Source organism: Sorex araneus, chromosome 2 (assembly GCF_027595985.1).
Source record: "Sorex araneus isolate mSorAra2 chromosome 2, mSorAra2.pri, whole genome shotgun sequence".
In the NCBI taxonomy this organism is placed as follows: domain Eukaryota; kingdom Metazoa; phylum Chordata; class Mammalia; order Eulipotyphla; family Soricidae; genus Sorex; species Sorex araneus.
The window spans coordinates 165,719,958-165,732,799 of NC_073303.1; the positions used below are offsets into that span (position 1 = coordinate 165,719,958).

The window sequence follows — 12,842 nt, forward strand, 5'->3', positions numbered from 1 at the left end:
TGTCCTAAAATGATTTCAGACCTATCTATCTTTATACGCCAACATTTACTGTTTTAAAATATACTTCAAGGTGTGCTTCGTAAAAGAAATTCATACTGAGTTAACCAAAAAATGAGTATACACCATCTAAACCAGTTAGATACTCAAGAGCAGTGAAATTTCCCTCCCCCCCTCAGCAAAATTTACTGGGCTTTGCCCCTAATTTTGTACCTTCATCTCAGTCTGAAACACCTGATTTTCCTCTAACCCTTACCACCATGAAGTCAATAACTGGCTTCTAATGTATTTGCTGACACCCTCAGGCTTCGTTAGAATAGAGGAGTTACTCCTGCCTATTTTATCAAATTAAGTTTGGACTCGTCATGGTCTATGATACTTACCAAACAGGAGCTTATAAAGCTGTAATCACAACTCTGCTCCCATATAAACACACTAGGGAAACAAACTGCAAGCAAAATTGACATGACCACAATCCTGCTCTTCATATTCCAAAAGGCCTGGAGTACTTACTAAGAACTCAGTATAAAGAGCCCACGGAGACATTCTGATCAGAGGTAAAACTTATGAAACATCCAAACCATTCCTTTTTCTTTTACTTATTCACAAACTGAATGTCTGTTTTGTGTAACACATTTAAAGAATTTGTGTTTGAGCAGGCATGTGTGCTCAAGAGTCAGAAAGAGATTTAAGGAAGAAGAAATGACTACTGAATGTCTTTTAGCTGAGATGAAAGCAAAACTAGATTTAAAGACCTTTTGTATTTCAGAAACCAGTCAACTATGTTCTAAATTGTTAAGAATTTTCTCTCACAGTATAATTAATGCTGCTATCGTGGCAGGCAGTCCTATTTCAAGGATCAAAGCAAGGAGCAAAGCCCAAGGCAAGTGCATAGCAACTTTTGCTGTCACTGTCAAGTGTCGTTCCTCCCCCTTTCTGCCAGCTTCCTATATGACTTACTTACCGTTGTTCTGTCCTTTTGGTCACAGTGGGAAAGAGCAACCAGGTTTAGGTTCCTTTAGATTTTACCTGCATAGCACCCCTCCCCCCTAAAGGGCTCCTATCTTCCATTCTGTGGCAAAGCATCAAGAGAGGAATCAATTATACTAACCTTACTGTATTCCAGACATCTCCAAGTTCTTTGGAATATTGTTTTTCAAAATGATCCAACACAACTTTGCAAATCTGTTTTGCAAACTTCCTCTCAGAGTTTTTATTCAGCTAAGATAATAAGAAAAAAAAAACTGCTGACACACTCGGTTACCAATACAAATTTATTGAACTTCAACATCGGCAGCCTTTAAAAAAAAATAATAATACGGGGGGGGCGGGGGGAGTCAATTACTAGTTCCTCACTCTTACTATTACTATAATTGCATTTGCATTGCATGACGATACTCTTATGGGGGTGGGGAGGGGGGGTTCCCCAAAGGATTATTGCTCCAACGTGATGCAAAGACTGAAGTATAATATAGAGGTTAATGAAAGAAGGTGAGTGAAAGGACCGATTTCAATCGGAGGCTAACTTCAGGGAAAAGGAAAAGCGTGCCAGACAGAGCTCTCTTTACAGCGTCAACGTGAGCCCCCCATCATTCCCAAATAAGCATTTTGGCACTCTGGCCGGCCGGTTTCCCCGCGACACTTCGCTGGCAGTCGCGGCTCACGAAGATGCCGCTCACTCGCGGGGATCCTTTCGGCGCTCGGCGAGCAGCACTTCTCTCAGATCCCGGGAGCGGGCAGGGGCCGCGCCCGCGCGCGAGGAACCGGCGTTCGGCTCCCCCGCGTGGGCCAGGGGAACCCGAGTCGGCCGGCAGAGGCGCGGGGCCGGAATCCCCACAGGGTCGGGCCTTCCCGCGTGGAGCTAACGGGGAAGTGACCCTTCCCCCCACCCTCCCCCCAGCTTAGCCGCCACCCTGTCAGCTTCACTAAGGGAAACGCGCTTCCGTCAGAGGCGCCCAGGCCACTGCTGGACCCCAGCCCTCACCCGGACCAACATGATCCCACCAGGAAGTCTACAGCACACTCCAGGCACCACATCCTCGGCCGAACCAGCACACGCTCCCCACTTCCGGCATCTGCCGGAACTCGCCTTTCCCCACTTCCGGCCCAGCCTCTCGCGAGAAAAATCTCCCGGCGTGGTTGAAACCTTGCAAGCGACCAAGATCCCAGGGAAAGGCACCGGGTCGTGCCTTGGGGGCGTGGCGGTGGGAGAAGGTGGAGGTGTGCCCGCTGCTGGTGAGCGCGGCCTCTGGAAGAATTGAGTGAGCCTCTGACTGTCTGGTCCTTGTCACCTGAGGTTCAGGAAAAGAGTAAAAGATTGGGGACCATAGTGTTTTGCTCTATGTGTGTTTGAAAATTGCCGCAGCGACCAGTATGACAATAATAGCTGGGAATGATCACGCTGGAAGAAATCTGAGGGTTGAAAGTAGGTAAAGGGATATACTTGGTAACCTTTTAGTATCAATATTGCAAACCACAGTGCCCAAAGGGGGGATGGGGTGGGAAAGAGAGAGAGAGAGAAGAGAAAAGCAGAAGCAGGAGTAAATCAAATATATCAAAATAAATAACAATATAGAAGTTTATCAAAAAGAAATTAGCTTTTTGGGGCTGGATTGATAGCACAGCAGGTAGGGCATTTGCCTTGTACGCAGACAGCCCGGGTTCGAATCCCAGCATCCCATATGGTCCCCTGAGAACCGGCAGGAGTAATTCCTTGAGTGCATGAGTCAGGATTAACACCTGTGCAACACCGGGTGTGACCCAGAAAGCAAAAAGAAAAAGAAACCAGCACTCTTACAATATTCAATCTGACAGAGCATTAGCTCTTTAATAAAAATGGCAGAAAAACCTAATAAATACGCTGTCAAAGCAAGAAAACAAAGCAACAGTTAACCTGATGATCTGAACTGCCAGTTTGTTTACTGGTGTGTATGTAGGCATCAAAAAAAAATTTTTTTTAAGCCACCGGATCTAGACAATATTGGACTTCGACTTTGGGTGAGTAGCTGACACTCATCATTTTTGGCATCCAACACGGTGTGGGCAAAATCCAGGAGATAATTGTTAGGATTCTGAAGTAAATACAGCTTGTATTAAACTTAATCTAAATTTTAACTCCTTATTTTTTAGGAGGCATGGAAGTGTAGTAGTGCAATGGAACAAATACATAATTGTTACAGGTTGTAATTTGTCACCTTTATTTTTTTGCTTTTTGGCACACCCTTCAGTGCTCAGAGGACCATATGGGGTGCTGGGGATTACCTGAACCCGGGTCAGCTGTATGCATGGCAAATGTCCTACCCACTCTACTATCACTCCAAGACCTGACCTCTACATTCACATGTTTACTTCTTAATAATATCTCATAGCTCTGTAGCACCGTCGTCCTATTGTTCATCGATTTGCTGAAGCGGGCACCAGTAACGGCTCCATTGTGAGACTTGTTGTTACTGTTTTTGGCATATCAAATATGCCCCGGGTAGCCAGGCTCTGCCATGTAGGTGGGATACTCTTGGTAGCTTGCGGGGCTCTCCAAGAGGGACACAGGAATCGAGCCCCAGTTAGAGGAATCCAACCCAGGTCGGCTACGTGCAAGGCAAACACCCTACCTGCTGTGCTATCGCTCCAGCCTAATATCTCATAATGTAACTTTATTTAGAAATTGATCATTTTTCCAAAGGGACATATTAAAAGTCTACTTTTAGAGTAGGTACTAATTCAGCCTGACTGGTGTCTTTATGAAAAAGAAAAAAATAGGTCAAACGAGATACAGAGAAATAACCATGGGGCCTGCAGTTAGGCCTAAATTAACTTCTACACCCCCCTCCCCCACAAGGGTGAGAGGTTGGGCCCTACCCAGCAATGTTCAAGAGACTGTGGTGCTGGGAATCGAAGAGAGTTGGTGGCAAGCGAGGCAAGCACACTAGTCCCTGCACTATCACTCCAGCCCTCTAAGACATGTTCTGTAAATGCCTCCTGGCTATTCACAGGAAGCTTTACATAATTTGTCTCCATTTGGCACCTGAAAGAGCATTTACTTTTAAGCTTACAAAAAACATGGGACTCAATTACCTTTTACAAAACTGTAAATTGCTTCCAGCATTATAAAGTAGGACAATTTAGAAGTTTGTAAACTCAAGAAAAAGATACTATGAATACTCTAAAAAATATCACTGACATTGTTACTTTTTAGAGTTTTTCCTTTGCGTGTTTTAGACTTGATTACATACAATATTGTATATTTATATAAATATGTATTTTAAACACCACTGTATATAAAATTAAATTATATCTTTTGGCCATTAACAAAAGACAAATTACATAGAATAAGGTGATTGATATTATGATTCAAGAAGCAGTATACTAATTTAACTTTTTATTGTCTGAAAATGTTATAGTCATGATAAGGAATAAAAATGCAACAAATAATAAAATAGGCACGTACTTGTTAAGTTCACCTGGATTTACAAAACAGCCTTTAAAATATTTTAGAATACTTTAGATACAAATAGATATATAAAACATTCATTCTGCTTTATTTTTAAATTTCAAAATATTTTTATTTTTATTACATGAGCTGAATTATAGTATGCTATAATAACCACTAGTAGGAATAAAAATATTGTAATTATATTTTCTTTGAGAGTAGGTAAAAATAAGATAGCAAAAGTATGAATTTACCTTTAAAAAAATAATATATATAAATGTTATAAAGGAGCCAAAAAGTTTTTTTAATTATAATCTATCATATCTTCTTGTTCTGCTTTTCTCACATTTCAGTCACTATCAAATTTAAGTTAGCAAGTTAAACAATAAGAAGATATAAAGTTTTTATTCAGTGTGCTGAGTAGCATCTATGAGCAAAATTCCTAGATACTTGCATATGATGCTGACTAGAGAATAAGTGAACTGATTAATGAAAGTTCAAGGAGTCTTAGATGTGCATAAAACATGTAATGTCAATTGTTTAATTAAATAACCATATTAAACCCTCTGAGAAATATTTAATCATGTTATTATTTGAGTATCAGGGACCAATATATGTCATTTTCAACAAAAGTTACTACTGGTCAGTTTTAACAAGGTGTTATGGGAATTATACTGTTTAGCCTTGATACATTTTCAATTAAATAACATCACAAATCTATTCCTCAAAATGTGCAACTAAAAATTTTACCAAAAAAGTCATGTAGATAATTATACAGATTCTATTCTTAAGGGTAAAAAGTGCTATTATTTTAAATTAGGTCACTATTTTGGAATTTTTCCTTCATGAAAGTAACTTTGAATTTTTCTTCTTATACTATAGGACATAGTATTCCCTGGTTGTATACACAAGACTTTGAATCTAGAATAGTTTTAAAAACTACCTTTAATTTCAAGGCTAAATAATTTGAATCACTTTAACTTCTAATAAAACAGGTAGTTTTAAGAACTAAACTGATCTCTTTGAATAAATTACTTTCAAAACTGTTGTTTAGGGATTTCTAATATCTTATGTAACATTTAATTTTTAAACCATTTAGGTCAAAAGGTTTTCAACTCTTTCATTTGGATAATCACCAAGGAAAACCAATAACAACAACACCACACTTGAACTCTTCTTGGGCAATTCCTAAAAATCACATAATTTGGTAGATTAAAGATCTGATCATTCATTCTTAAATGGCAATAATTTTTAAATCAGGTCAAATTAAGATGCTCACTTCAAGAATAGACTAACTGTAAAGCCTACCACAAATAACATTAATATACATCTCATTTGTTTCATCTGACCAGTAAAGCAGTTCCATTTTCCAGACACAATTTTTTAAGTATCTATTGAAAAGTGCAGTCAGTACAACAGCTGTTAAAATTCTTTTTTAAAAGTCTTAGAAAAATATAAAATGTTAAAACTTTAAGTTATAAAGTCCTAAAAGTTCCCTTTTGTACACATGCACCTTACCAAAAACAAAACAAAGCAAAACAAAACAAAACAACAACAAAATCTGCTTAAGATGAGAAATAAAGAATATAAAATAAATGGGAAAGAATCTGTAGAGAGTCCATTTGCTCTTTTACTGAGGAGTTTTCTTTAGGACTATGCCCAGGAGTGGAATGTAAAAACCAGTGTCAACACTAAATCTTGCAATGTTGTTTAAATGCTGATCCCATGTGCTGGTCATTTTACTATCTTTTTTCTTTTCTTTCTTTTTTTTGTTTCAAAAAAATGAAAACAGGAAGAACATGGATAGGTAATTATTAGATCAGCCAGGTCTTTGGTGCCTCAATGTAATTGTTAGCCCCGCAAAATCAATGCCCCCGCCATCAAAGTTCAGACTTTTCTTCTTTGAGAAAGGTATTCCCTGTCTTCGTGCAGAAATTCAGAAAGTTCACCCACATGGTTATGAGATCACATCGTGAGCATCGCTGTTTGGTTTGTGCCGTGCAGTCAGTGGAGGCAGTGGTTTCCCATAAAAATCTATAAAAATGTTAACCAAAAAGACCAAACAATTATTAAGTTTAAAGGTTTTTTACACAATATACTGTTTCTCTTCCAAGATCTTTAAAAGATAGATACTCTCAAGACGTGATGGTAGATGGAAAGCATAGGGGGAAAAAAATGAATCCAGAAAAAACGAATTGAAAACAAAAGCACTAAGATAAATTCATATCAATAAATCTCTACCTTACAATAAAAAGCTGCACCTAAAGCATAGATTATTACTTTTTATTCCAATTACATGTTCACATTAGAAGCCTAAGTATTCAGGCTCACTTAAACTCACAAATGACTTTATGTGGACAATTAATAAACGTCCTTCCCAAAACTTTCCCTTTAAAAAATCTGTTGTTCTGCCTTCTCGAACTCTCTAATTTTAGATAAGCTGTTGCTTTTACAAGTGATCCTTCTCACTCTTTTGAAGATCCAGTTTGAATACCATGACCCTAAATACCACTGCAGTTTGTGCACAGTATTCCAACTGTGCACTACTGTGGGTATTCCAATTCTTACTGAGTTTTATGAATTGTCATAGTGTTAGGTAATGGCAGGACTAATGATATGGGCAAGGTCATGAGAGCATAAGATAGAATGGAGAAGGGCAAGCAGTGTCAACAGATTGTCCCCAGGTAGGTGTCAGCCAGCTAGGCTTCATGTGAGCTACCAATTCTAATTAAAAAAAAAAAAACTTCATTGAAGTTCTATGGCTGTCTGTAAGGTCGGTCCCTTTGTTACAACAAGGGGAGTAACTGTTGGTCAATCTCAGGTGACCAGTGAGTGATCTTTAGCTCATTATACAATCATTAGAATATGTTAATATATCAAAATCACACCCACACGTACCAGGACTGGTTTATAATTACCCTGAGAACTCGCATATGTGGCCGTATATGGTCATAACCTCAAACCACAAGCATTCCCCTAATTTGGGAAAGCTACTATGAGGGAGTAGAGAAGACAGGAAGTATAAACGAACGAAGTAAAAGAGACAGAAAGGTTTTAACCCTTGACCCAATTCCCTATTTGCAGAAATGTTTTTGCTACTCTTTATCATTTTATCAATATAGACTACTATTAAGAGGATTGTAAACTCAAGTACTGTCTTCTCCATTGGGATACCCAGAAAGGCAGAAGGTATGATTTAATAATCTCAGTATTAGCAATATTTTATCTGGTTTCAAATGTAAAATAGCTAATGTCTAATTCATAGGAGGAAAAATGTCACATTATAAATTAGTTTTCCATTTATCTATAAAAGCATGTTTCTGTACACATATATTAAAACTGTTTTCTAGCAATATTTTAACTGAAAGTAGATTCCAAATTCACAAGTCCAGAGACAAATAAGAAAATAATACTACTAAGAGTAAATAAAAACTTTGTGATACAAAATTAGTCAATGTTGGGGCTGGAGTGATAGCACAGCGGGTAGGGCGTTTGCCTTGCACATGGCCAACCCGGGTTGGATTCCCAGAATCCCTTATGGTCCCCTGAGCACGACCAGGGGTAATTCCTGAGTGCAGAGCCATGAGTGACCCCTGAGCATCGCTGGGTGTGACCCAAAAAACAACAACAAAAAAAAAATTAGTCAATGACACAGATGAGGTTTCACTGGAAACATCATTTTTGTGATTCAGATATGGTCTGAAAACAAAGTCTTCTGTCTTTAGAAATTTTTTAAAAAATCACTTAAAATTCACTAGTAATTACAAAGTCATATTTTATTACTCACCTACAGTAAATTTTTAAGAGCTATTTAAATAAAATTTGAATCAAATAAAATTTATCATTCATATGTTTGAATCAAAATATACCTGAATCATATTTTAATATAATTTCAAATTACATGATTATTTTCTAAAGATTAAATTTCTGACTTTGATCTTAGCAAATTTTATTTGACTTTCTTAGGAAAACAAGCTTTAAATTAGGTAAAAATAGAGTTATCAGGTAGGGAACTTCAGAATTCTATAGGATAATGTTAAAATTACTCAAACCATAAAATCACGTTTTCAACTTAAGTAAATTCTCAAATACAAACACCAGCCTAGAGAGATTTATGTGTCTCTGTATTAACTGCAGTATTACGTGCACTGAGCTAATGTTGAAAATAACCTAAGTGCTCATAGACAGATAAGTATATGAGGAAATAATAGCAGATATATGTACATATATGCACATATGGACATAAACATACTTACACATACAATGGTGTATTGTTTAGCTATAAAAAATGAAATCATGCAATTTGCAAGAATATGGATGGACATGAGGGTTTTGGGCTTAGTGAAATAACTCATGGAGAAAGACAAAACCACCATATAATTTCAATCATATATGGTATACACACTAAAAAAATGAAAATAAACAAATGAATTGAGTAACAATAATCTCTCAGACTTTAAGACCAAATTAGTAGTTGTTAGAAACAAAGGTAGGTGGATAAATCATATCAAAAGAATCCTTGGGGCAAGAATGACAGTGGGGTAGGCACATGACGAACCTGGATTAGATCTCCAGCACTCCATATAGTCCCTGGAGCCTGTCAGAAATGACCCTTGAGTGCATGGTCAGAAATGCAGTGCTCAAAAGGCCACATGTGGTATGAGGGATTGAACCTGGGTTGGCTGTGTACATTGCAAGTGCCCTACGTGCTATATTCCTCTGGCCCTAAACATTATTTTGAAAGGAACTAAATATTCTTAGTGAAGAAAATGGCTGAGCTGCAATATACATATAAGTATCCTTCACCATTCTAGAAATATTTTACTGAAAGAAAATGGGTTGGTGGTCTAAAATCACAATGTACTGATACATATTAAATAAGACAAATCTCTATTATCAACTCAAGATTAGTTTTGTTTTGTTTTGTTTTTGGTTTGGGGGCCACACCTGGCAGTGCTCAGGGCTTACTTGTAGATCTGTCCTTAGGGATCACTTGTGGTGGCGCCAGAAGATCATACGTGCTGGGGATCAAACCCAAGTGGGATACAGAAAATCATTAATTTGACTCAATGAAGTCTTTAGTAACTTTCTCATTTTATTTGGCTTGCTTATTTCAACTTTGGGAATGTTCACTTCATTTTAATATCAAACAAGTGGAGATCGCTTTAGGAGTGGGGAAGGAATAATGTGGAATGACCAGTAAATACACTGATCACATATAAAACCCTGCAGTCTTTTTAAAAAATATTACTATTATACTTACTTAAACTGCTTTAGAAGTTTTCCTTGTCATAATTACTTGAATAAATATACAATGGATAAGTACATGACATTGTTTTTACCTTCGTATTATACAGTAAACTTCAAATCAAACTATGTAGAGGTAAAATATACAAAAAGGAAAAAAAAAAGAAAAAATAAAAACAAAAAAATATAATGGAAATGAATTCCTGTGAATTTGAAAGGCTTCCAAAAATAAAAGTTTGAAGTACTAAGGTAAGAAAAAATGGATTTAATATGTACAGACATTTGAAAACTGATACTTTGGCATTACCATTATGACGTGTTTCACCCAGAGGCTCAAGTTTTGGAAGTCTAGTGACTTTGGGAGTTCCCCAGCCAACTAAAGAAAAAGAAAAACATTAAAAAACACTTTTGAAAAATGACTCTGTAGGTCTTTTGAAAGGATACCTCCCTGGACAGGAAATGTACATCAAAATCAATTTCAATTCAAATATACTGAGGGACACAGACAAAAAAGCTAAAGTTCTATTTGGATAGCTTCTATTTCAAAATACGGTTATAGACTAGCAAAATCTACTTTAAGTTTTCTTATCTTTAAACTGGATCTTTATCACAAATACAAATATTACCTTTTACTATTATTCTAACCCCATGGAAAACTAAAAGAAATATTTATTAACTGAATATTACATATGTATCTTAAGGTAATCCCTAAAGAAAATCATAACCATCTAAAACATTTTAGCAGAGCTATAAGGAAGATACAAACATATTCATTTAGATATTTATTGAGCATGTTAAAGTTACAAAGTAGTGTGCATTGCACAGAACATTATAATTACTGTGCAGTTAGCATCTTCCTGTATTTTACAAACAATACACCCTAAATAACAACTTAAGATCAATGTATAAGCAGGAAACAACTGAAAATATAAAGCAAAAACTCATATCTTGATTGCAAATATTAACTCTAAGAATTAAATCTCATATTAGGATCTATTTAGTAAGCCTAAACTAAGCCTAAATTCCTTTTAGAAACCTAGGTTCTGCTACTTCATATAAGATTTGAATACATTCTAGGAAGTACTTGGATAAGGTTTTTATTTACCTTAAAAAATTCTAAATGGTTTTTCCTATTTAAAAAAGAATAAATTATTTTTAACAATGGAGGCATCGAAGAACACTCTCTCACAGATTTTAAAATATAATGAAACTACTGAATGAAACCTATGTGATTTTATTTGATCATTATTTAAAGCAGTGACCCCCTAAACTCAGTACTCACCAGGAGGGGGCGGTGGAGGTGGTATTGGACTCTTAGGAAGAGAGTCCTCTGTATTCAGTGGTTCTACTCGGTGACTCCTTTTTATTCTTAGCTTTTTAGTTTTCTTTTTATTGCTATCTAAAAGAACATAAATATGAAGCTTTTATGACATTGAGGTAAATTTCTATAAAAATGCAACTAGAATATCATCATGTATCTTTAAATTAAACATTGGTAATTATTACTAACAGAATATGATCTGTCTTTTACAAAGGATAATTTTTTAAATGACTATTATATAAAAAGTCCAGAATACTATACAAACAATAAAAGCCTAAATTTTGAATTGTGAGATTATTCAGCATTTAAAACAAAACTTTACATTTTCCAAAAGTAACAATTTTTGTCCAAATACCATAAGGCAGTATAATTGTCTAGTCTACAGGGATTTCCATGAAATTGAAAAAATTCTATAAAGAGAGGTAAAGTACTAATTGTCTCGGGAACATATGTAGAATGATTTAACATATACAGAACACAAAACTAATCCTCTGGAATATGGAAAAAGATGTCACTCAAATATAAAGTAACTTCAGATAATCTATTCTCAAATGATGCACATATAAATATTAAAAGAATATCCATATTATTTTACACCTACAAAAATCATTATTATGATTATCTTAGATCTTCCCATACTGTATTTTCAAATTGTTCAGCTTTAATAATGAATTTGTGTCAGAAAGGATAAGTCTACATTCTGTTTTTAACTGAATAGATAAATGTTTAACAGATTTGTAGGGCACAAACATGTGTGCGCTAATTTACTAACTTATAAAATATGTAACTTCCAAACATTATCTTTAATTTGCAAAATATTCATGATAGCTCATTTATATTTCATGGCCTTAGACCCTCACTATCAAAAGCTCTCTAAAAATATGTAAAAAATTCCTAAATTCAAATGAAACACACTAAGAGTGGCACAGAGGTAAAGGTTATCAAGTATTTATTTGAGTCAGGTTTTTATAAAACTGTTGTTGGATTGGCATTTATTACAAATAAAGGCCATGTGAAAAAGGTGGGTACACCCCCATTTTAGAGATGAGAAAACTAAGAATGAAAAAGATTATGTAAGGTAACATATATCAAGCAAGGCTCTATCCCAGGTCCCTGTTTCCAAAAATTAGGCTATTTCTAAGACTGTGTGATTCCTGTTATGTAACATACCCAACTTAGAAAAATAAGATCAACTAAGAACTGTAGATTTGACATATTACAGAGAAAAATCACTGTATGAGTTATTTTTTAAATATCCAACTTCTAAAAGAGTCTGCTGATAGCTGTATAAAGAAAATGTGATATATGCACAATGCAGTACTATTTTTCTGTGGGATTTATTTTTGTTTGTTTAATAATGCTAACTGAAGTAAAATGGAAGAAACTTGAGATTCTGTGAAACAAAATAAACCAGAAAGGGAAACGGTAAGTTAGGAGATTTCACTTGTGTATAAAACAAAGAATTAAAACTAACACAGAAAATGAAGAGAAACAAAGCAAGTAGACACTGAGAAAAGTAAGGTCAGCTGAGAGGAAGAGGGTGGGCAGTAGAAGAAATGGTGCTAGGTGGGCTCCATGGAATAATGGGAGGCTTTCACTAGAGGGTTTTGTTTGGATTGTGGTTTTGGTTTTTGGCTCACACACAGTGGTGCTCAGGGGCTACCCACAGCACAGTATTCCGGTTTGCTCCCGGAAGTGCTCAAGGAGCCACTGCAATGTTAGAATTGACGCGGGCCTCCTGCAGGTACTTGAATCTGATAAGCAAGTTTTTTGAAAAATAAAAAATTAAACATACTCAACTGCTTATGTCTGGACACTATCGGAAAAGCAAATCAATAAAGGCAATAATAC

General features: G+C 35.9%; 2 protein-coding genes across 4 annotated transcripts in view; both read right to left on the bottom strand.

The window, feature by feature from the left end:
• The window catches only part of NSUN3 (NOP2/Sun RNA methyltransferase 3), a 66,552-nt gene extending 64,256 nt beyond the window's left edge, over positions 1–2,296 (bottom strand). Inside the window, exons 1-2 of the mRNA XM_055129447.1 lie at positions 1,982–2,296; positions 1,109–1,218 (exon numbers count right to left, since the gene is read on the bottom strand). Of these exons, the coding sequence (XP_054985422.1) occupies positions 1,109–1,218; positions 1,982–1,993 (122 nt within the window). The 5' untranslated portion in view covers positions 1,994–2,296. The remainder of the gene's footprint in view (positions 1–1,108; positions 1,219–1,981) is intronic.
• A 2,063-nt stretch (positions 2,297–4,359) lies between these two features.
• ARL13B (ADP ribosylation factor like GTPase 13B) overlaps positions 4,360–12,842 on the bottom strand; it is a 66,862-nt gene continuing 58,379 nt past the window's right edge. For all 3 annotated transcript variants that reach the window (XM_055128644.1, XM_055128646.1, XM_055128645.1), the window contains 3 exons: positions 10,953–11,069; positions 9,978–10,046; positions 4,360–6,457 (listed from right to left, as the gene is read on the bottom strand). In XM_055128644.1, coding sequence (XP_054984619.1) covers positions 6,381–6,457; positions 9,978–10,046; positions 10,953–11,069 — 263 coding nt within the window. In that variant the 3' untranslated portion in view covers positions 4,360–6,380. The remainder of the gene's footprint in view (positions 6,458–9,977; positions 10,047–10,952; positions 11,070–12,842) is intronic.